The sequence below is a fragment of the Neovison vison genome, chromosome X, assembly GCF_020171115.1.
Source record: "Neovison vison isolate M4711 chromosome X, ASM_NN_V1, whole genome shotgun sequence".
Lineage (NCBI taxonomy): Eukaryota > Metazoa > Chordata > Mammalia > Carnivora > Mustelidae > Neogale > Neogale vison.
In genome coordinates, this window is record NC_058105.1 from 31,337,590 (window position 1) to 31,359,729 (window position 22,140).

General features: G+C 40.7%; 1 protein-coding gene across 4 annotated transcripts in view; it reads left to right on the forward strand.

The window, feature by feature from the left end:
* KLHL13 (kelch like family member 13) overlaps window positions 1-22,140 on the forward strand; it is a 200,232-nt gene that overhangs the window by 110,659 nt on the left and 67,433 nt on the right. The window contains exons 1-2 of one of the 4 annotated variants that reach the window (XM_044234324.1): window positions 6,418-6,615; window positions 8,340-8,405. The exons of 1 other annotated variant lie outside the window; for it this stretch is intronic. In XM_044234324.1, coding sequence (XP_044090259.1) covers window positions 6,575-6,615; window positions 8,340-8,405 — 107 coding nt within the window. In that variant the 5' untranslated portion in view covers window positions 6,418-6,574. Of the gene's footprint in view, window positions 1-6,417; window positions 6,616-8,339; window positions 8,406-19,929; window positions 20,089-20,450; window positions 20,732-22,140 lie in introns of those variants that run through there. 2 more of the 4 variants (XM_044234326.1, XM_044234325.1) reach the window with 2 other exon arrangements.

Below are 22,140 nucleotides of genomic sequence, written 5' to 3' on the forward strand. Positions count from 1 at the left end.
CTATCTGACTGTCCTGTGTGGGTTCTGAGCCGATCTTTCCTCTCTGATTCAGAATCCTAGAAACTAGACGACTCTTATGTTTCCGACTATCTCCTAGGGACCTATACACTGAGTTTCTGTGTCCCAGCAGCAAAATTCAAGGACAGTGTTAGCGAAACACGGCTCCCTTTTATAAGACCACATTACTTTCATTTATGTACAAATCTCGAGCCTTCGTACCCCAGAACACTCCACAAGATGGTGGCTAATCTGTATCAGTTAGCCCGTCCCAGCGGCGGGAACCTCTGCCCCTTGACGCGACCCTAAGCGGATGCTACAGTTGGGTTGCGAATATGCTCTTCCCTATGGGGAACTCCATTGTCTTGGATTCTTTTTATTACTCATCATGCCCATGTCCTTGATATCTCTACCCTGCCGGTTTGCATAAATGGAAAGGCCAGGAAATGGCATGAGAAAAGGATTTGAAGCCTTTCCTTCAGCCTAAATTATAATTCTCATATTGGAATAGAAGGTTTGTAGGTCTTTCATCAAATAATATATATATATATATTTTTCTCTATTTGGAAAGTTACAGGGGCTTGTTAGCATTGGGCCCTCCCATGCCCCATTTGTGTATTTTACTCTTGACTGCCCACTGTGCCATTTGAGTGACTGGGTATTGGTGATGTGCAGTGGCTTGCTTGGTTGAATTTGCTATTTTATTTTTTTGTTCCATCTCGTGGAGCAGTTATTGGCAAGATTGGATTTTGTGGCTTACTTTTTCATCCTCACTGACTACACTAATTGAAGAGGATCTAACAGTCCAAAGAAGATGCTTTTATCCTTTGCAATTAGCAGTCTGTAGAAATGATTGGTTTTCTGCGATGCTGCTTCATCTTTCCGTGTTCTGGTCTAGGGGGCGAACCGGTGAAAGGCGTTTCTTCAGCTTCCGGTTTTACCAGTCCCATCTTGCTGAGACAAAGGATGATTGGCATTTCCCTTCCTTACTGTAGCGAAGTGTTTGGTTGGCTCGGTTTAGTTCCGCCGTCACTCGCGGAGTCAGTCACCCCATCACACGGCTGTACACCTGTTCTGGGCACCCTGCTAGGCACACACAGTGTCAATCAAACAGACATCAAAAAGGAGCCGTCTAGGTATTTAGGTGTGCTGTTTGCAATTAGAGCTTCTCGTTGGTCTCTTACCATTCATAACTTAGTTCAGGAAGCCTAAGGCCCTCTCCCGGTTTCTTGTTTCATTATTACCCCCAAACAGCTTAGTCTTAGAGGAGAGAAAAAACCTACCTCCGCCAAACTTGATTTCACCAAAATTGCCTCCTACAGTTGGGCTCCTGTGTGACAGGCACTGAGATGGGTAGAATAAAAAACATTAAGGAGGACCCAGAGGCAGCTCTCAGGAGTTTATAGTGTAGTTTCTAGTTTACGGAAACCGTTACAACGCGAAGTGACAGGACCTAGAATATTCAGAGTGTCATGGGGCTTTAGAAAACCTAGCAACGGAGGCTGCTGAGGGATGTGGGGGGGGGGTTCATGGAAGGACATATACTTGAACACTTACTTCAGTGTGACTAGAAATTGGCTTGGTAAACGAGGAGAGCAAGGGATTCCAAGCAGAGACGGTGTCCTGGGAAAACCTGCTGAGGCACGAGGGAGTGTGGCACATTAGAGCTCCATGCCAGGAAGTGCCAACTGAGGGATAAAGGGGGTTCTGAGGGTTGCCCCAGGAGAGTATTTCTGGCAAAGGTACAGGTCGATGATTCTGCAACTTTAATCAGGTATCATCCTACATCTCCCATGACGCAGCCCTCTTTTCCTCCTCTTTTCCTCATGAAGCATCTCCATGGGGGAGCTGAGGAGTCATATTTGCGGGGATTTTCCCCTCAAATAAATATTAATACAATACAGGGCTGACTAATAGCCACCAAATTAGGCATCAGGGGACCTGGATTCTTGTTTTCCAGCTCTCTCAGCAGCTGTGTCACTTGAGCCAAGTCATTTAATAACTCGGTTTCCTCAAGAAAATGGGAATTTTCAAATGGGACTGTGAACACCTGCGCCGCCTACCTCAGAGTCTGGGCAAAAAGGAAAATGAGACTCTTAAAATCTAAAAGGCACGGAACACTTTTTGATTTGGAACTCTGCTGGCTAAGGCTGTCTGTCACCTGATGCTTAAAACAAGCAAAATACTTCAGGGAGTATCTGGAGACGAAAATTAGGTTGAAAGCAAGTTGACAAATAGGAATATTCTTGCTTCCTCATTAACTCCCTACATCGGCCCTTCTGTCTGTGGAATGTCGTTTTGCCTATTTCTGTGTTTCTTCACTCACATGATAACATTTCCTTCTTCCCCACAGTCTGCCACGTATATCTTCACCCATTTTAGATTCTCACGGTAGCTATTAAATATAATAGATTTAGGACAGGCCTGGCTGGCTCAGTCAGTTAAGCGTCTGACTCTTGATCTCGGCTCAGGTCACGACCTCAGGGTCATGAGATCGAGCCCCGCATAGGCACCATGCTCAGTGCGGAGTGTGCTTGTCCCTCTCCCTCTGCTCCTCTCCATACTTTCTCTCTCTCTCTCAAATAAATAAATAAATAAATAAATAAAATCTTTTTAAAAAAAGACAGGCTAGTAAAACAGGAGCTGGTCTATTTCATAGTCAACCTTGAATAATTTATGTCCGTCAGGTAATTTGAATTAATCATGAATTACCCTCAATCATTTTTGTTACCATATAGTGGAAGGACCTACGCTTTGTTACATTTCAGGGATAAATGGGTTGTGATTCATTCCAGCAGGAATGGGAAGTTATGAAACAGGACTTCTGTTCTGCCTTTTTTTTTTTTTGGCCATTTTTCTTAATCCAGTGACAGTACAGGTAGCGTTAGTAGTAACAGGAAAGGGCCTCTCTTCCCCTTTGACCCCACCTATCCCACTAGACTGAATGGTAAGACTACTGGAATCTGGACTAATGGGAACTTCTGCGCTGTGGGTATATGAGCCATTGCTGCCAGTAAAAGTACCCCTGACCAGCCCTTGTTTAGATCAATGGTTTTCCAAATCTGTCATCCAGGGACATTTCTGCATGACTGAAAACTCTCTAAAACACTTAAGTCCTGCTCTGAGCCATCTTACATACAGAGGAAGAAAGGAGAGTCCAGTATGGCCATGGATGAGATGACACAATGAGGCTATTTTAAATGGAATGTAAGTGAATTATTTATACTAGATTAATATAGAGCCTGTCATCAAAATCACTAATAACCTGAGAGATTTACTGTATACTTACCAGGAGGTAGTTATTCTTTTCTTTTCTCTTCGCCTGGATGAGCTCGTGCCTATGAACGTATATGTGAATTTGGATAAAATACCTATTCTAGTTCAAACCATAATATAAAATGATGGCTTTTTTTTCCTGCCAGGCTTGGGGGAAATACTCTGGCAATTGTTCTGTTTCCCCCAAAAGTAAATGAGGAAATGGTCTGGTTTATTTTCTCTTTGTTTTAAAGTCTGGACCATTGATACATAGTTTAAAAACATTCTTCTGAGGACCTAGTGGATTAAATCATTTTTATGTCCCGTAAGTACTGCCCTTTTTTGAAGAATTCTTGAGAAAAGTGTGGCCCATATCCAAAATCACATTCTCCTTTTTTTTTCCTGTATTTGAATTTTTTCCTTATAAGTTAATGGAAAGGAAAGTGGTCAGTTTTTGCACTCAATAAACAAGAAAGAAGGTGTAGACAGCTTTTATCTGGGACATTGTATGTCATTGAAAGAATATTTTCAAGTATTAACTGCTTTTTGAAATTATTGGCAGAATCCTCTTAACCCACTTTAACATAAAATGGTTGGATAAGATGAAAAGATTTTTTTATTGTCTACATAAAAGAAAGCTCCATGGTTTTTGCATCATTGCATAAATGTAAGAGATTATGCATACATAAAAAGGATGAGACAAAGCTGAATGCTAAATGCCAACATCAACGAAAGCTTGTCTGAGTATTTGACACTGAGCATAATGGGGTGTGTTTCCACAAGGAGAGAACACTCAATATTTACACCCCAGGACTTGTTTCTCTGGTAAAGTGTCTTGTCCTAGATTCATCTCCCAGCTAACACTATTGCCCTGCTTTCAAAACATCCCTCCTTCTTACACATGGATTTTTCTCCCTTAAACCCCGTGAGATGCTAAACCTTCTAGATCTAATGTCCTGTCCTCACTTAGTGTCCCATTTCTTTCTGTGGTCTTCATGAATTCCTTTTGTTGTATGCACCTTCAGGTGAATTCTCTGGGTTTACGGCAAGTAGTAAAACACAAGCACAGCTCCCCCACCCAAACCGCCTTACAGCTCTAACCGCCCCGCTCAAAAATCACACCTCCATAATTAAGCTATTCTGTGGGTATCCCTTTCTCATCAATTTTCTGGAATTTTTGAACGGGACCTTCGAACAACCGGCATTGTTACATGATAATGCAAAGTCCCTGCCCAATGCAAATGGAGTTCACTTCACACTTGATAGACTTTCCTTTTCAAGCTTGAGGGTAGCGAGAAGAAGGTACCCAGATTAGCGTGTACTGTGAAGTCTGGGGTGGTGTGGTTTCTTTGGCCAATGTACCCTCGGGCTCTTGCTGGCCTTTGTGCCCTCTCTCTGCTCACTTGGCCTCATAGGCAAAGAGTCCAAATTTTTCAAGCAGTATGTGCTCAATGGTAGAAGGAATGCAGGGCCCGTGTAATGGAGGAACCTTTAAAAAAAAACTGGAGGAGACTCAGAGTACCATGAGAGACATCACAGAAAAGAATGGAATTTGAGCTGATTCTAGAAGGATGAGTTGAGTTTAGAAAAGTGGAGAGGGAAAGAGATTTCATGTAGGAGGACCTCTGGAGCAAAGGGAGCCAAAGAACAAAACAAGCTTGTGAGCTAGAGAACGGGCAGTTGGTGGTAATGAGTTCTTAGTGCTGGGCGCTTTTGCTTGATTAATTCCTCGAGTGATCCACTTGTTCAACAAATGGCTTCTCATAGCTCACGGGATAAAATCCAAGCCTCTTCACTCACTCTGTAGACCTTAAAATCCGCTCCCGTCAACACTATGTACCTATAGTCCTTCCAGTAATACTGAAGACTTTCTTGATCCTTCCGACATGATGGACTTCTTTATAACTCTCTGTGTCTGCACAGACTGTGTCTGCTGGGGTCTGCCTGGGGAATGCCCCATTCTTCGACCTCAGTCGCAGCCCGATTTTTATTGCTTCTCTGATTTTTATTGTTCCTCTGTAGAATCCTAGACATATACTAGTAAATCTTCTGTGCCGTATTTTATGCTGTCAGGGTGCATGTCTGCTTTTCTCACTCAGCTAAGAGCTTCCCAAGAGCAAGGGATTGTGTCTTGTTCACCTTTATATCCATATCACCTAGCAGACTTCCTACCAAACATGTAATAAATTATATTTTTAAAAGATGTTCTTTATTTATTTGACAGAGAGAGAGAACAAGTAGGCAGAGAGGCAGGCAGAGGGAGAGGGGGAAGCAGGCTCCCCACTCAGTGGAGGGCCCAATGCAGGGCTCATTTCCAGGACCCTGGGATCATGACCTGAGCCGAAGGCAGAGGCTTAACCCACTGAGCCACCCAGGTACCCTGCAAATTATTTCTTTTAAAGATGTTCTTTATTATTTGACAGAGAGAGAAAGCGCCCACAAGCAGGGGGAGCAGCAGACGGAGAAGCAGGTTCCCCATGGAGCAGGGAGCCCAATACGGGGCTCGATCCCAGGACTGAGGGATCATGACCTGAGCCGAGGGCAGCCACTTAACTGAGCCACCCAGACACCCCCTTGATGCAAATTCTTAATAAATACTTGTTTAATAAAATATTTATTGGACATTTAATTTACATCACGTGTAGTTGCATTTTAAGAGAGCTCATCCAGAAGCAAGGCAAAGGATAGACTGAACATGGGAGGGGCAGAGAGTCCAGTCCATATGTATTTTTGGAAGTAGCTCATTTGTTAAACACAAACACTAGGACTTAGACACCTGTAAAATCGATTGAGAATAAAGGACAGCATTTAATGACTGGCTGCAAGAGGCACGAGAGAGGAAAGAGTTACAGGTAATGAAGATTTAAGGTAATATGACCGATAACAGAGCAGTGACCCTTGAAAAAAATGAGACTACTTTCAGGTAAACATGTTTTTTTCCTACGTCAGATCTCCTGATGCTAGTATTTGTCTCATCCCACCTCTGCTCTAAAGATGAACATTTTGTTCCTGTTCAATTAACTGGAACTAAGCTCAAGATTCATGTGGTTCTGATCTCCCTATCGGATCCGCGCTGAAGATAAGAAATAGAAATAGTTCAGCCAGGCTGGCTACGATTTGCTACCAAGGGAAAGTGTTCGGTGCATAGGTTTTTGAATATGTAAAGGCTGTTTGCTGCTTTTGGGAGCTACAACCAAAGTGTAATACCAGGCAAAGGCACTGGGGTGCGCTACTAGGTAGCAGAGCCTAGCCGTGCATCACCGCTCTCAACTTTAAAACTCCAGAGAATTTGATGAGAGAGGGATCCACAAGAACATGACAAATGATGAGAGTTCAAACCTTAAGAGAAAAATGGGCTTATTGGTAAGAGACCTTTCTTTTCTTTTATTTACTGCTGTTGCTTATGCATTGAAATAGCAAGCCTGTTGTTTTCATATGTGCCTGGGAAGCGGTGTACAAAAATCAATTTTATATGTGCTGTAGAATTCAGAAGACATATTGGTAACCATGTAGAAATCATAGGAAGCATGGATAAGGCTTGATTTAAAAATGAAAATCACTGAGGAATCTCTGCTGTATTTCAGGGTGTGGTATAGATGTGTCTCTATGTCTCTCTATATAGCTTAAATGTAATACAGGGTAAGAAATAGATATATTTTTTAAAAGTTAAAATAAAGAATAGTGACTTGTGTAGAGATGCATAATTTCACTCAGCTGCCAGAAGGTGGCACACCAGATTCTTCTTAAATACACAAAGAAAAGGAATAATATTAATAGGAATATAAAATAAGCTGTATTTAAAGATACTTTCCTGCATTTTTAAGGGAAAAGATAACATAATTGATATTTGCGTGGTGAGGCTTAATGCTAAAACATGGCAAATATTAATTCAATCCATTGTAGCTTTTTATGATTCAAAAATAATAATTTTTATGTGGATAGCATTTATTAAAAGTAGATTTTGAAATAGTATTGCCATTATAAGGATGTTGTTTTGAAATCATCGTTCTAAAAAAGATATAAAAGACTTGCTGCCTACCTTTGGCATAAGGGTCCTTAGACTGAGGATAACATGTTGGGTAAGGTCTCTGTCAAGGTCTTGCAAAAGATACTATTAGCCTATGACTCTGATTTTGTTGTGACTTTACCGATGCAGTGGGGCTTGTGGGATGACCCAGAAAAGATCCCGAACTGTTGATTTTGGAGCAAAAGTTAGATAAGGGTGATGCCTAGTAATGGTCACTTTCTGTAAGCTATTAGCAACGTAAATGTTGTACATGTTTAATATATTAAATTAGGGCTCAGAGCTCCTCCAGCACCTGCCAGCTTACTTTAATTTTCTCACAAAGTTGACTAGTGACGGCATCACCGCTGTGCTCGCTCCGGGAGCAGTCTCTCGTTTGAAAGCTGCCTTCTCCAGGCAGTGGCAGAAGTCTGTTTGTCGTCGTCTTTTAGATCAGCCCAAAGGGGCGAGATACATGGCAGAAGTTCGCCAAAACAAAATCTCCTACTTAGGAGACGGTGCGTCTATTTGTATGTTTTTATTAATTACAAGCAGTATGAGAATAAGAAAACTGGTAGTAAATGAACCTAGGAGAACATTAGCCATCTGTTCCCTGAAAGCTTGTAATGTGTGTCATTTGCTTTCAGGTTTTTATGGCAAAATAGTCTCTCAGCAAAGAATTGAACTTTAGGCTGCAAAGATGAGAAAATGACAAAGCATTCCAAGGCCGTGTATATATTTACTGGAAAAGTGTTTCCTTCTGTACAAATTTGGCTACTTTAGTCTTTCAGATCAACTGCCAATAGATGTTGTATTTCGTGTCAGTCTTTATTCCAGACTTTCTGAAACATTAAGAGAGCTTCTAAAAACAAATGGAATCTTATGGTTTTCTTGTTAAGTTTTTTACAGTTAATTTACATGCTTAAAAATTGTTCTGTGTGGTATTAGCTGTTCAGTATTTAGAAGCACGGATTATTAATTTACAGCTAAAATATCTGCAGAGCATGCTTTGAAAAATCCGAACTAAATACAGTAAAGCCACCATTAACCAGATTTTTTTTTTTTTTTTGCACTCCACTTTCAGGAGACGGAGGCAATTGTCTTTAAAACAAGCCGATTTCAAGGATATATTCAAAAAATCAACTCCAGGGTATGTCCAAGGGTCTGCATTTTCCTCTGCCTTTTTGTCAGTGAGAATTTATTTTCGTCAGTAAAGACCCTGAGATACTAGAAGACATTTAGTCATCAAGGAAACTTTCGATAATGTCTAGGTTACTGTGTTTATTAAGCTGAGAAAATGATAAATTATTCCTTTACAGAAATACCATACATCCATCCTTGTATTGTGCTTTGCATTTTCCAGTAGGCTTTCTCAAACACAAGTTCAGTTGGTTTTCAGAATACTGCCATGCATCGGGCAAAAAAAGGAGGCATCTGTTTTACAGATAAGGGAAGATGCCACAGGAAGCCATAAAGCTAGTTAGTGGGACAGTGACAGCCAGACCACAGGTGCCTACCTCTGACCTCTTCCCCATCCTTCCTCGTCGGAAAAGTTGGAGACAAGTTTCTTTTCTTTTCTTTTTTTAAACTTCTACGTGGTATTGAACAATCTCTGTAATGTATACTGCCTTTGTTTCCTAATTGTTGGGATTTCACAATTCCCCACTTCGCAGGTGTCCCTGTTGGTCTGCCTTTGTTCTTCTCTGTCAGCCAGCTGCAGACCTCGCTATCAGACTCTCCCAGAGCTGGAAGGATCTAGAGTGTGGGAGGGCAAGATAATGGCCCTGGACAGTGCAGGAGGACGACGAGTGGTGGGCAGCCGATGCTGAGATGTTGAGGAAGGAGGAGAGAGAGGACAGTCTCGCCACAGCTGGGGCTGTCTAGCGTGGGGGTTAGCCACCTTGACTTTAAAGCAGTGTTTCTCCAAGTTTAGTAGACCAGGCCTGAAAATCAACTGGAGTACTTGGTTAAAATTCAGGGTCCTAGGTCCCACGTCCAGACTTCTGCCTTTGCAATAGCCACCCCAGATGCGTCTTAGGAATACTAAAGTTGGAGACTGTCTGCCTTCAAGGTTTAGGACTTTTCTCTTGGCGTCGGGATCAGAGTGTAAAAAAAAAAAGAGCCAGTTTTCCCTCAGCGTCTGTGTTTCATGTCCAAGTATATGTGGGGGCCGGAGTCAGGCGAGGGTGAGGAGTGACGGGTATTGCTGGGCCAGATTGCTGGCTCTACATCTCGGGCATTACCCCAGTAGCCCTTGTGCATTTTGGTGTCTGTGAAGTAGTTTGAAAAGACTTGGGTCCGTTTTAGACTTGAAGACGGTAAAGGGCCAAAGGATTTCTGTCAAAGGGTGAAAAATAATGAAGTTTTTATATTTGAAGGGTTAGTCCATTCTTGTTGTTTTAAATTGAAGTTAATTATTTTTTTAAGATTTTATTTATTTATTTGTCAGAGAGAGAGAATGAGCATAAAGCTGGGGGAGCAGAGGCAGAGGGAGAAACAGGCTCCCTGCCCAGCAAGGAGCCTCATATGAAACTCGATCCCAGGACCCCAGGATCATGCCCTGAGCTGAAGACAGATGCTTAACTAAGCCACCCCGGTGCCCCTGAAGTTAATTTTTAAAAATTGACCAATAAACTAGGCTTATCCAGGGCTCTGGATAGTCAAGGCTTTACAGTAGCAATATATTTATGCTTACCATTCATGTTCCATATGTGAATACACCGTCTGCCTGATTAGATTACTAGAGATTTGTGACCAGGGAACATGTGTTCTTCTGTATACATGTAACATCTAGCAAAGTCCTAAGTTCTTAATACTCACTGATGATTGAACTAATTCATGCACTTCTTCTTTATAGGCTTTGGGCCAGGCATAGCGAGTTGATTGATTTTGGTATTTGTGAAGTTCAAAAAGTCAATCTTGGGGCGCCGCTCAGTGGGTTAAGCCTCTGCCTTCGGCTCAGGTCATGATCTCAGAGTCCTGGGATCGAGTCCCGCATCGGGCTCTCTGCTCAGCAGGGAGCCTGCTTCCTCCTCTCTCTCTCTGCCTGCCTCTCAGCCTACTTGTGATCTCTCTCTGTCAAATAAATAAATAATTTAAAAAAAAGTCAATCTTGCACGGTTGGCAGTGGCTAATACAGGAAGGAGTCCTCAGTGGAAACAAATGCATTTTAGTGGACAGATATGAAAACATGGTCCTAATTCATTTGCTAATGTTTGTTTCCTGTTTAGAGTATCAGTTTAAGCTCAGTCTCGCTGCCTCTTCTCCCTTTTTGGAATATAAGTTATGTTGCTCTGTGCTTTACAGATCGACATCTCAAAAAACTGGTAATTCTGGAAATCCCCAAACATAAATATTTTCATTTACTGACTGAACAGCATCATAGGAATTTAAATAACATGTCCAGACCTGGTGGTAGAAGACTCACAAAAGTGCTCAACAGTGACTGTGACTTAGATGAAGCTGAATAAGGAATGAATGAATAAATACATGCTAGCAAGTGGGAAGATAATATTTCCCTTAAATGTTATGTAACTTCAGAATTCCATGAGAAGCAACTAATTATTTAAAACATATATTTGATTTTGAAGACATGAAGTGATTCTGAACTAACTGAAGTAGTTAGACTTAGAAAGGCAGTCATGAGACCCAAATTTAAATTGCATCTAGCTTAAGGGGGAGCTGCCTGGCTCAGTATGAAGAGCACGTGACTCTTGATCTTGGGGTCCTGAGTTCAAGTCCCACGTTGGGTATAGAGGTTACTTAAATAAAGAAACTTAAATAAATACATAAATAAAAACTTCACCTAGCTGAAATCTAGGGACACCCTAGAAAATGAAGTGTGGTTCTTACTTCCTCGTATCAAAACTGCATTTATTTTAGTAAGTAGTGAACATGAGATAAAGGAAAAGAAATTATTGCCCCCCACTGGACAACCATTGCATCCAAGTAAGGATGTCAGACATAACTTTAAAACAGGGGGAAGGGAGAGAGAGGATCTTAAACAGGATCCATGCCCAATGAAGAGCCTGGTGCCGGGTTCGCTCTCACAACCCTGAGATCTCACTACCTGAGCTGAAATCAAGAGTTGGACACTTAGCCACTTCTGGCTGGGTGCCACCGGGGCGCCCCAAGGCGTAACAATTTTAAATTGCACTATTTGGCTGACTTCTGTCATTTAGACTTACCAGCGTATGTTTGTTGTCTTTCAGTGTGTTTCTATACCCCCCTTTCTTTCCCTAAGAATAAAATCTTTCTAAGAGCACCCAGAAGAATTATAAATGAGAAAATGAGAAGGATTTCAAAATAAGAAAATAGAAATATTGAACTGGTTGCTAAATCTCTTGGATGCCACCATAGGAGGCAACTCTTGTGACTATAAAACTATACACCCTTAGGAAAACTGTTGAACCCCATGTCATGGCAACAGGTCATAGGGTTCAAGTTGGAAGTTGGGTCTCCTCTGGAGTTGAGGTAATTTTCTCATTCATATCTGGTTACAGCCTTTTATTTTAGTTAACAATAGTTTCTATAGCTGTATGTATAGGAAATCTGAAATTGTAATTGTCAGGCCTAGGAAATGCCAAAAATAAAATTAAACCAGTTAAATATAAAGGGCCCTTTTTCGTGGAAATTTTCAGTAGAGTTGTATGATCTTAGGGAGTCATTAGAATTAGCTTTCCATGGAAGTGTTTACTTCTAGATCTCATTTTAGCTATAACATCTATAGTATAGATGTGAATGTCATCATAACTCTTTGGATAAAAGGAAATAAATATCATTTTTAAAGAAGATTTTATTTATTTATTTGACAGAGAGATTAAGAGAGATCACAAGTAGGCAGAGAAGCAGGCAGAGAGAGGGAGAAGTAGGGTCTCCGCTGAGCAGAGAGCCCAATGCGGGGCTCTGTCCCAGGACCCTGAGATCATGACCTGAGCTGGAGGCAGATGCTTAACTGACTGAGCCACTCAGGCACCCCATAAATATCATTTTTGAAGTGGTAGCATTGTTTCATTAATTTTAATCAGAATGTTGAGGAAAATTCATATATTATTCTAAAGGTTCATAACTCAGAGTTTTATAATAGCATACTCATTTCTGAAACAATGCAGAATATAGCAAATGTTGCCTTTCCTAAATTGACATGCCTTTTGAGATTGGGTATATAATGTGGTTATTATTGAAAAGATATTCAATTGTCATAGATAAGCATTATTAGAAATTGTTTACTCTTATTAAAATAGTTCAGGATTTACAAAAATTATGATTATCAGAGAAAGACAACTATCATATCATCTCCCTGATATGAGGAAGTGGAGATGCAACGTGGGGTTTTGGGGGGTAAGAAAAGAACAAATGAAAGAAGATGGGATCGGGAGGAAGACAAACCGTAAAAGACTCAATCTTACAAAACAGGCTGAGGGTTGCTGGGGGGAGGGGCGTCAGGGGAGCGGGGGTTGGGTTATGGACATTAGGGAGGGTATGTGCTATGGTGAATGCTGTGAAATGTGTAAACCTGGCAATTCACAGACCTGTACCCCTGGGGATAAAAATACATTAGATGTTTATAAAAAATTTAAAAAGTTAATAAAAAATTACAATTATAATATTACTTACTACATTGTTTTTATGCATTCCCTGTAGTTTTGCTTCTATATGTGATGCCAAAAGAAGAGAAAGTAGTGAAACTATTTAAAAAGCTTTATATGAATGTGTTTTTTAGCAGGAGGGCCATATTCTTTTTGTTTGTTTGAAGATTTTATTTTTAAGTCATCTCTACACGCAACATGGGGCTCAAACTCACAACCCCAAGATCAAGAGCTGCATGCTACACCACCTGAGCCAGCCAGATGCCCCAGGAGAGCCATATTATTAACTTTTCTTTCAGTAACACTATAGATTAAAAAAAAAATTAAGTCAGCTCTACACCCAACGTGGGGCCTGAGCTCATGGCTCTGAGATCAAGAGTCAAGTGCTCCACCGACTGAGCCAGCTGGGCCCCCCAACACTGTACATTTCTAATGGCTTTTTATTTTGACACGTGTGCAGGTTTAGTGTACAAACACATCAGGAAAATCTAATGATGGTTTGGCTGTTTTGTTTACCCATGGTAATTTAAGGAGATACTTAGGAATTTGCTGAAAAACAACTAAACAGATACATTATCATTATTTGAGACAAGAGCAAGGATTTTTCATTAGAGCAATCCACCATCACTATAAGTGATGTGTTTATTTCATTCTTTTTTTTTATATGTATGCACTTTTAAAAATCTCAGCGTGTTTATTTCATTCTTAAAAAGCTTATATTCTGGGTGATTTTCTTTAACATATATTTATTTTTAACAAGATAAGGTTTATATTTAATTTTTCTTTCATTTTAAGGAATTCATAGCCTAAAATTATCCAGCTAACAAATGTATATTCTTTTTACATGTACTCTGCTTTTTAGTCCTAGCAGAACTGATAACACTTAAAAATCCTTCCGGGATATATCCGGGCCTCAATACCCAGCCCAGGTCTTGCTTAATTACCACTCTGCTTATAAACTTCTCTTTCATTTTACCCAGCAAATATTTCTAGAGTGCCTTCCAGTATGCTGGGAGTGGTGCTCAGTTAGGAAGATACAAAGGTTCAGGGATTCCTTCTTGTAGGAGGAGTAGGAATTTGGGAAGGGTGTCTCAGGCGGATGAAGTCCCAGGGCGGGAACACAGGGCATGTTCTAGTGCCTCAGTAAGAGGCCATGCTTAACATGCTTATGTTAACATGCTTAACATGCTTATGTTAACATGCTTATGTTAAGCATGGCCTCTTACTGAGGCACTAGATCCTAGATCCTAGATACTGCCTCTCTCAGTTGCTTTTTTCAAACAGGTTGCTAACTGTAATACAAAATCAGCTATTCAAATAGTATACATTTAAAAATCATTCTTTTCTACCGCCACCACTCCCAACACATACAGACACTTTGGTTTGGAGTTTAAGGCAGTTTTTTTTAAAATTTTTTTTTAGAGAGAGAGAGAATGGGCACACAAGAAGGGACAGGAGGAGGAGCAGAGGGAGAGGGAGAGAGAGAGAGAGACTCTTAGACAGGCTTCACACCCAGCATGGAGCCCAATGCAAGGCTCAACCTCATGACCCTAAGAAAAATAAAGAATTGGGTATTGAGCCCACTGAGCCACCCAGGCCCCCCAAGGCAGTTTTGAATAGATGGGAATACTTAAGGATTAGTTTAGTTGGTGCATGTCAAGAGTTGCATAAAGACCTACTTGGGCGTGTGGATTTGGGAATCATGTACAAATGAGGCACCCAGGGGTAGCCAAGAACAACAACAACAAAAAAAAGCCTACAGATTCTACTAGAGTGTAGAGACTTCCAGAAAAGAAAAGAAAGGAAAGGCAAGAACTTATAAATGTCTCATTCGGCGCTAATTCTGTTTTCAGTTGTGGTGAGAGAGTAATGGCAGTGAGAAGCTGCAGGTCATTGGTCCCCAACAGCTGGACCTTCCTTGTCACCTGCTCAGTCTCTCTGGATTTGCTCTCCTACCCCAACCCCTGTCTTAGCCCCAGAACCCCATCCATCTGACCCCCAATTACAAAAATTGCCACATTCTGGAACCAGTCCCGTTCTGGCTCTTCTTTCTTCTTCCATCCCATCATTCCCCTCCTTTCCTTTTCCGTGTTCTTCTTTTGTTCCTTTTCCTATTGTTTCCCGGCTTGCCAGCCTGCCAGCACCGCTTACTGCTGTTCTAGCCCTCCTACCCCCAAAACTCAGTATCCTTCCTCCCTTTTGGAAATGTTAGAGGTGGGAAGCCTGCTTCCCTTTGCTTCACTCCTGCCAGCATGGAGAAGTTCCATATGTGTGAACACACACATGTGCCCGAGTGTGTGCCTGCACAGTTGTGCTTGTGTACTTCTTGGTAATGTGAAGAAGGACATAGGTACTATATTAATCCAAGACAGAACCCTCGAAATCCTTCGTGGGACTCGAAGGAACTCTGCTAAGGAAACTGACATGTGAGAAGGGTACTTATAAAAGATGAAATCATGACTTTCCAATGTAGTCATCTTTGAGAGACATCTGGGATTTTCCATTCTGATTTTAGCAAGGCTACATATCTGAGTACCTAGTAAAAATTTTTTAATGTCGTTGATGTTCAGTTTCCTGAAACAAACAAAGGAGATGTACACACACATACACACATACTTGTAGCCATTCGTGTGAACAGTTCTGTTTTTGTTAATAAGGAGCCCTGAATGTATTAAGAATTTTGCTCTGATGGGCGCCTGGGTGGCTCAGTGGGTTAAAGCCTCTGCCTTTGGCTCAGGTCATGATCCCAGGGTCCTGGGATCGAGCCCCGCATCCGGCTCTCTGCTCAGCAGGAGCCTGCTTCCTCCTCTCTCTCTGCCTGCCTCTCTGCCTACTTGTGATCTCTGTCTGTCAAATACATAAATAAAACGTTAAAAAAAAAGAATTTTGCTCTGTTGTGCCCAAGTCCAGTTTTTGCGTGCTTTAAAAGGTTTTTAAAGGTTTAAAAGGTTTTTAAAAGGTTTAACAGCCCTACCTGGTCACCATCCTAATGCTCTTACTGATTGGTAGAATGTAACAGAGGACACAATTTGGCTGATCTATGGTCTTGTTCAAACAACACGAATGATACAGATATCCCAGATTAGTCTGAGAAGGCATTGTCAGGACCGAAGAGAAGATTACACAGTGCCCGCTCACACAAACTGTGGTCAGTGCTATCAGTGTCTAGTTGGACCTACCACAGGATTCACCAAAACTTGCAAGAAGAAGGTAGGTCAGTTCTTAGGGAATATCAAGAAAATAGAGAGAGGTCGGATAGGTGACACATCAGTTCATTTTGTGGAGTGGTGGGATGAAAGAACTGTTCCTGCCAGCCAGTGAGTTAGATTTTCCTGTAAAGTTACTTAGAAATATTTATGTTTAGAAAAAAAATTCCCACTCTTAGCTGTGTATTTCACTTCTCTCCCATACTGTGACTGGCTTAATTCTTACTTACCTTTTTCTCCCTCATCATTCTTCAACACCTTCTAGAATGAAGATTTTGCAAATGGTCTTTGTACACACTTTTGTATTTTGGATGTTTGACTATCTTTGAGCGTACATATCATGGAAGGAATAAATAGTTCTTGGTAGTTCTTGTTTCTTTAGAATACATGGAGGTACTTACAGAATGTGGTTCTCATTGCAGAGAAACACATGTCTTTTTGGGAAAGGTCTTACAGAGAAGGAGGGACAGTAGGGATTCTAGAATGAGAGTCCCAGACTAGCAGATGGGAACCTTGTTCCTAGTACCAGCCCTGCTGGTAGTTAACATGGTGACCTTGGGCATGTTCGTATCTCTGGGCTTTAGGTCTTTCATCTGTACCATGAGGGTACCGAGCAAGATGATTTGTGAGAATTCTAAAAATTATAAAATATCTCCTCTTTCAGGCACCTGGGTGGTTAAATGACTGCCTTCAACTCAGGTCAGAATCCTGGAGTTCCAGGATCGAGTTCCACATTGGGCTCCCTGCTCAGCAGGGAGCCCGCTTCCCTTCCTCTCTCTGCCTGCCTCTCTGCCTCCTTGTGATCTCTCTCTGTCAAATAAGTAAATTAAATTTAAAAAAATGTATCTCCTCTTTCTAACCTTGGGAACCAGGGAATTCCGCATTGTAAGATTTGGCCATGGATCCTTCTTTTTGTGGCCTTGGCCAAGTCCCAGCATTGTCCTTTGTTTAGGACATGTCTACAGTACACGTTTCACAGGTATTTTCAAGTGATTAGTTAATGTTCCTCAAATGCTTTGAAGAGTTTTGTGTATGTTGTCTTTCTGTCCACTTTCATGCAGTGGTCCCTAGTAGAAACCAAGCGTTCTATAAATGAAATCAGCATTCCTTGGAAAGTCAACGAGGGTTTTTGACATTTCCCAGTCTAAATATGAAAGCAGTGGGACACTGAGCCTGCATAAAATTCCATTTAAAGTACACATTTAATAGTTTTCTCCCTTTCACTCTGGAGGAGAGCACATTTTCAGTTCCAGAATGTAATGGTAATTATGCTCCATAGTTGCTACTGGAGTTGCCATCAGGGTAGTAAAATCTGATCAATTTGGACTCCGCTAATTTGTAACTGGGGTGATTTTACCTGGCTGAAGTTTATTTCTAAACGATGTATGAACAATGTTGTTGTTAAGCAAATTAATCATGTAAAGTAGATTTGGTGGACCGTATTTCTACTTAAAGGAATTATTTTTAAAGCCTTTGGCATGTTAGTTGTTTGCTCATGAGAGCTAATTAAAAATTATTCCTAGCAATTTATTAAAGCAGGAGAACTGAATAGAAATAAATGTTCATCATTGGATGTAAGGTTTTAGAGTTTGGGTGTCTTTACCGGTACTGAGTGTGGTGTGGAGGGAAATCAGTCTTGTTTCCTTTTCACTCTGGGCAAATATGACAATTGTCAAAGGGCCCCCAAAACAGGTTGGTGCTATTGGTTGATTTCTTTGGAGCCTGAGGTTAGATAAAGTTTATGTGGGTTTTTTGAATAAGTTGTTTGCAAAGAAGAATAACTGAAGAAGCTTTGCAATGAAGTGATCTTCACCTGTTTGTGGGGGTTACCCCCTTGTTTTGAGAAATCCACATTTGCCCTATATCCCACTCATAAATGTTGAGGTGACTTTATAGACTGCTCACGCCGCTTTACTAACTATGTTTTTATGTAGTTTTGGGGGGGGTCTTTGTTCTCGGAAGTTGTATTTGTGATTACTGCTTTGTAATATTTTCATAAGCTGGAAAGGTGGTTGAATTTCCTTTCCAAAACATCACCTCTTTGCTACATATAGCTAGTTTGTAACTGTCTTACGTTTTATATTTGTAACTGAGAATGCTTTACATTTTTGGAATGGGACATTCCAAACTTGCTTGATGAGTGTGTGTGTGCGTGTATATGTGTGTGTTTTGTTCAGGGGCTTTCCAACAAGTTGGAACTGCTGGTTGTTGAACCTGGGACCTTTTTGCTCCATACCTATTAAGCATTATTATAGAAAGCTTTGTAATGTAAAATATTGACTATGATTTATTTGTATTAGTGGGTTTTTCTTTTGTTTTTACCTCTTAAATGTATTTTCCTCTTTAAGGTATGGATAAATACTCCTTTCTCTGATTTCTTCGAAGAATTTTATGAGACAGTTCTGTGTGTGACTACTAAAAAGAGAAATACAATTTAACTTTTTAAGTTGCTTGCCTGGGTTTTTTGGGAGTGCTTGCATATGGTCCACTGAATACAAATTATTTGTGAGTTAGTGATGGCTGACATCTACCTACTATGTAATGAAGTTTATGCATTACTGGTCCATCTTTCAAAATAAGCTTTCTCTCCAGAGATGTGTGTATGCATGTGGTGTGTGTATATACTGCATATACATGTATGGGTGGCCGTCATAGGAAAATACTCTTCGCTTGAATATTGATGTGTATCTTCAAGGAAGGTATTTGTAATTACCTGGAGCTCATTTCACACTGCATTTCTGGTATATTCAATTCTATATTGTGGAATTTTTGAAGGTGGTTTCTTCCTATGGTAACATCCATCTGTGCTTTTTGAATACAAATGAGAAACCTCTTAAGGGACCAAGTCTCAGTCTTTTTAAAAACTAGGAATAATTCGGAGGGAGTATCCGAAAGCCAGCCACTGAAGTTAGAAGCACAAGTTTATTGTTTGCACACAGACCTGAAAGTAAATATGAGCTGTTTGTCACTGCGGCGCTTTTTTTTTTTGGTTAAAGATAGTGGCTTCTGTGTTGAGGACGGTCTGCTTTTACTAAGCTCGCAGTGGTGAAGGCAGGATAAATCTGTTTTTAGGCAGAGGTAGAAGGGTGTGCTATGAAGGTAGATGCTTAGTGATGGCGACTTGCCTGACATCAGCCCGTAAATAAAGAGTCCAGCATAATACCAGCCTCTCCTATTCTCACTTCTTAGAATTGTGAAGGAAATGTGTGACTTTGGAGCTTTAAAGAGAAACTTACAATAGCCAGCCACTTTCGGGGCACTTGCAAGGCTGTTTTCCGGCAGTATTTTAAAATGATACGGATGAACCATGTATTTGCCAGGGCTTTCATGAAGTATCTCAAGTTGCCTTTGACGGCAGCTTGAATATTTCAATCTCCTTGTCAGTCGCTAGCCCCTAGAGGTTACGGGACTGCCGCTGAGCTTTGGAATGGTCCCTGCTGGACACCTGCTTGGCCAGCAGCATTGGTCTCTCCTCTAGGCAATTTGTGAGCTGTTTGGGGGTGGGGGGAGGAGGAGGGAGGGGAGCCGAACGGGAGGGGAAAGGGGGAGAGAAGAAGGGGAGGGCAGCATTGAATTAGATTGTTGATAGCGTCCCTTGGAGGACTGCTATTAAGAACACGCTGCTCTGTACTTCTCCGCTGCAGAAGACAGAGTGATATTCGTGTTACCACGGCATGTTGTAAATGGATGAGATTCTGCTCATCCCGGCTTGGAGATAAGAATAGGGAAAGGAGAGCAACTTGAATCAGAAGCCACTAGAAGAGCGTGCAGAGTTCTGCAGCAGTTCATGCTTGTTCTTATATTTTGCCTTCTTCTAACTGGAAAACAGAGAGACGGGCATTTTTCTAAACGGGCTTTTCCCATAATGGCATTCTTGTATTGTGTGGCCGGAGCTCGCACGGGAGGCGAGCAGGCTGCCGAATTTAGTCACTGATCTCTATTAGCTGTGGCCTAAGGCTATGCTGAGGTTTATATCCCATTTGTATTGTTGCAGCTCGAAAGAAGAATGTTCAGAGGATGACAAGTGTATTCTGAGTAGGTATGTTGTTTCATTTTCATACAAAACCCATCTTTTTTTTTTTCCTTCTACTATTGGTCAGAAATCAGGTTAATAGGTGCAGAATCGAGTACAGCGCTGCAGTATCCCTGTTAAGGCAGAACAATGGTAATGCCAGCTTAAACCGACGGCAACAACAACAAAATAAAACCCCAGCTGCTTTTATTAAATAAAGCTGCATTGTGTGGTCTGCAGGGTGCAGGCATATATATATATATATATATATATATATATATATATATATATATATATATACTGCAGTCAACGCTTTCCTAACGAGGTGGCACTATTGTTGAGTTAGAACGATAGAATCCTCATATTGCTTTAGGGGACAGGAGGGTTTAAAGGAGGTACCTTGCAGCCCTGTTTTACAGATCGGAGGCTTCGGTGTTAAGGGCAAAGGCAGATGGCTTGCTTGTTCGCTGCAGTCGCTCGCTGCTGTGTCGGGACAGTGTGGAATGGAAGTCCTAGTTGGTAGTCTGTTATGGAAACGCTGTTTACTGTTATTGTAGTACCGTGGTGACAACATGCCATTGAAATGGAAAACGAGCTCTCCTGCTATCTGGAAATTCCCAGTTCCTGTGCTTAAAACATCCAGGTCAACTCCACTTTCTCCAGCATACATGTAAGTGAGAGAAAAGAGGATATTAAAGTGGGGTTTCGTTCCTGAATCAACCTTGTGGCAAACGGGGTAAAAAAAAAAAAAAATCCCGAACAGCAACATCCCCAAACCCACAAGTGTAAAAAATCAAATGAAATATATTGGCATGCCCACGTTTTACCTTCTGTTGCTTGTCCTAGGAGTTGATGTTTATTTTCATTTAATGTGCTTAATGGTCATCAGATTACTAATGTACAAGTCTAAAGCTATACCTAAGGAATTGCCTAAGGATAGACTTTCATGTTTTATGCCGGTTGGGTTTTGTTTCGAATTTTTGTGTAGCTGAAATATTTAAGATGACTTCTTTTGTGTAGTGGCACTAAACACTGCTGGTGAAGGGAAATGCTCTCTATAATTTTTGGATCAATTGGAAACATTCGGAGTTAACACATTGATCAGAAAATGAGCCTTGTAACTAGGACTTTTATACTTGTGTAAGCATATTAATAAGTTCAATGTTCTATCTCTCCCAGTTTTATAATTCCGGTTCTGAAGTGTAAGTTCAAATTTGTGCAAGTTCTAGTTCTGTCAATAGTTATCTACATACATAGAGTTGAAAAGTATGGTCTACAAATGCCTGTTTTAGAAATTTATTTTAAGTAAATATATACTAAAATATATTGGGAAGTCTTACTAGAATTTTTTAAAATCTGAGTTTTTAAATTTGCAAACTGTTGCCTTAGAAACAAAATCCAGGCGATATAATGAAATCTTTTAAAATACTCTCTATGATCTTTTTTCCCCCAGCTTTCGGTAGGGGAAGGAGTAATGGAAAGCTGGACCTTTTTTAAATTTTTATTTTTTAAATATTAGCATACGAAAAGCTTTTGGAGTAGAAGCCTGTTCTAACTGTATTTCCTTAACAGTATTTTTCAGTAGAAAAGCTATGGAAAATTCTTCCTGCTTTAGGTTAATTATGTGTTTAGAAAGCCGGTGAGTTGCCATTTTATTAGTTCTTGTTTTATATGAGGTTCAGAAGCACAGTGGTGTCTTATCTGGTTCTTTGAAAAGCTTTCAGCTGCTGAGGAACTGTGCTGGTGCTCTCAGCCCAAAGGAAGTGATTCCCTAGAAAGCTTTGAAAAATGAGGACATTTTAGAGTGAAATTCTGACATCATGTCATTTTCAGATTATTTTTTATGTTCTTCCTTAGAAGTGCTTCAGATGATTTTATCTGTTTGCTTGTTTGACTTTTCCCATAGAGTTAAAATTTTAAGTTAGATTTGTGAAAGAAAAGGGAAAAAAAGATCAGCTCTATTTGTTTCTCAAAAGCTGAATTTGTCAAAAGCACAAATTAATGGAGGTGACAAGTTAATTGAGGTGACAAGTTAATGGAGCTCCTTCAAATCATTTGAGAAAATGTGATGTGCCTGTT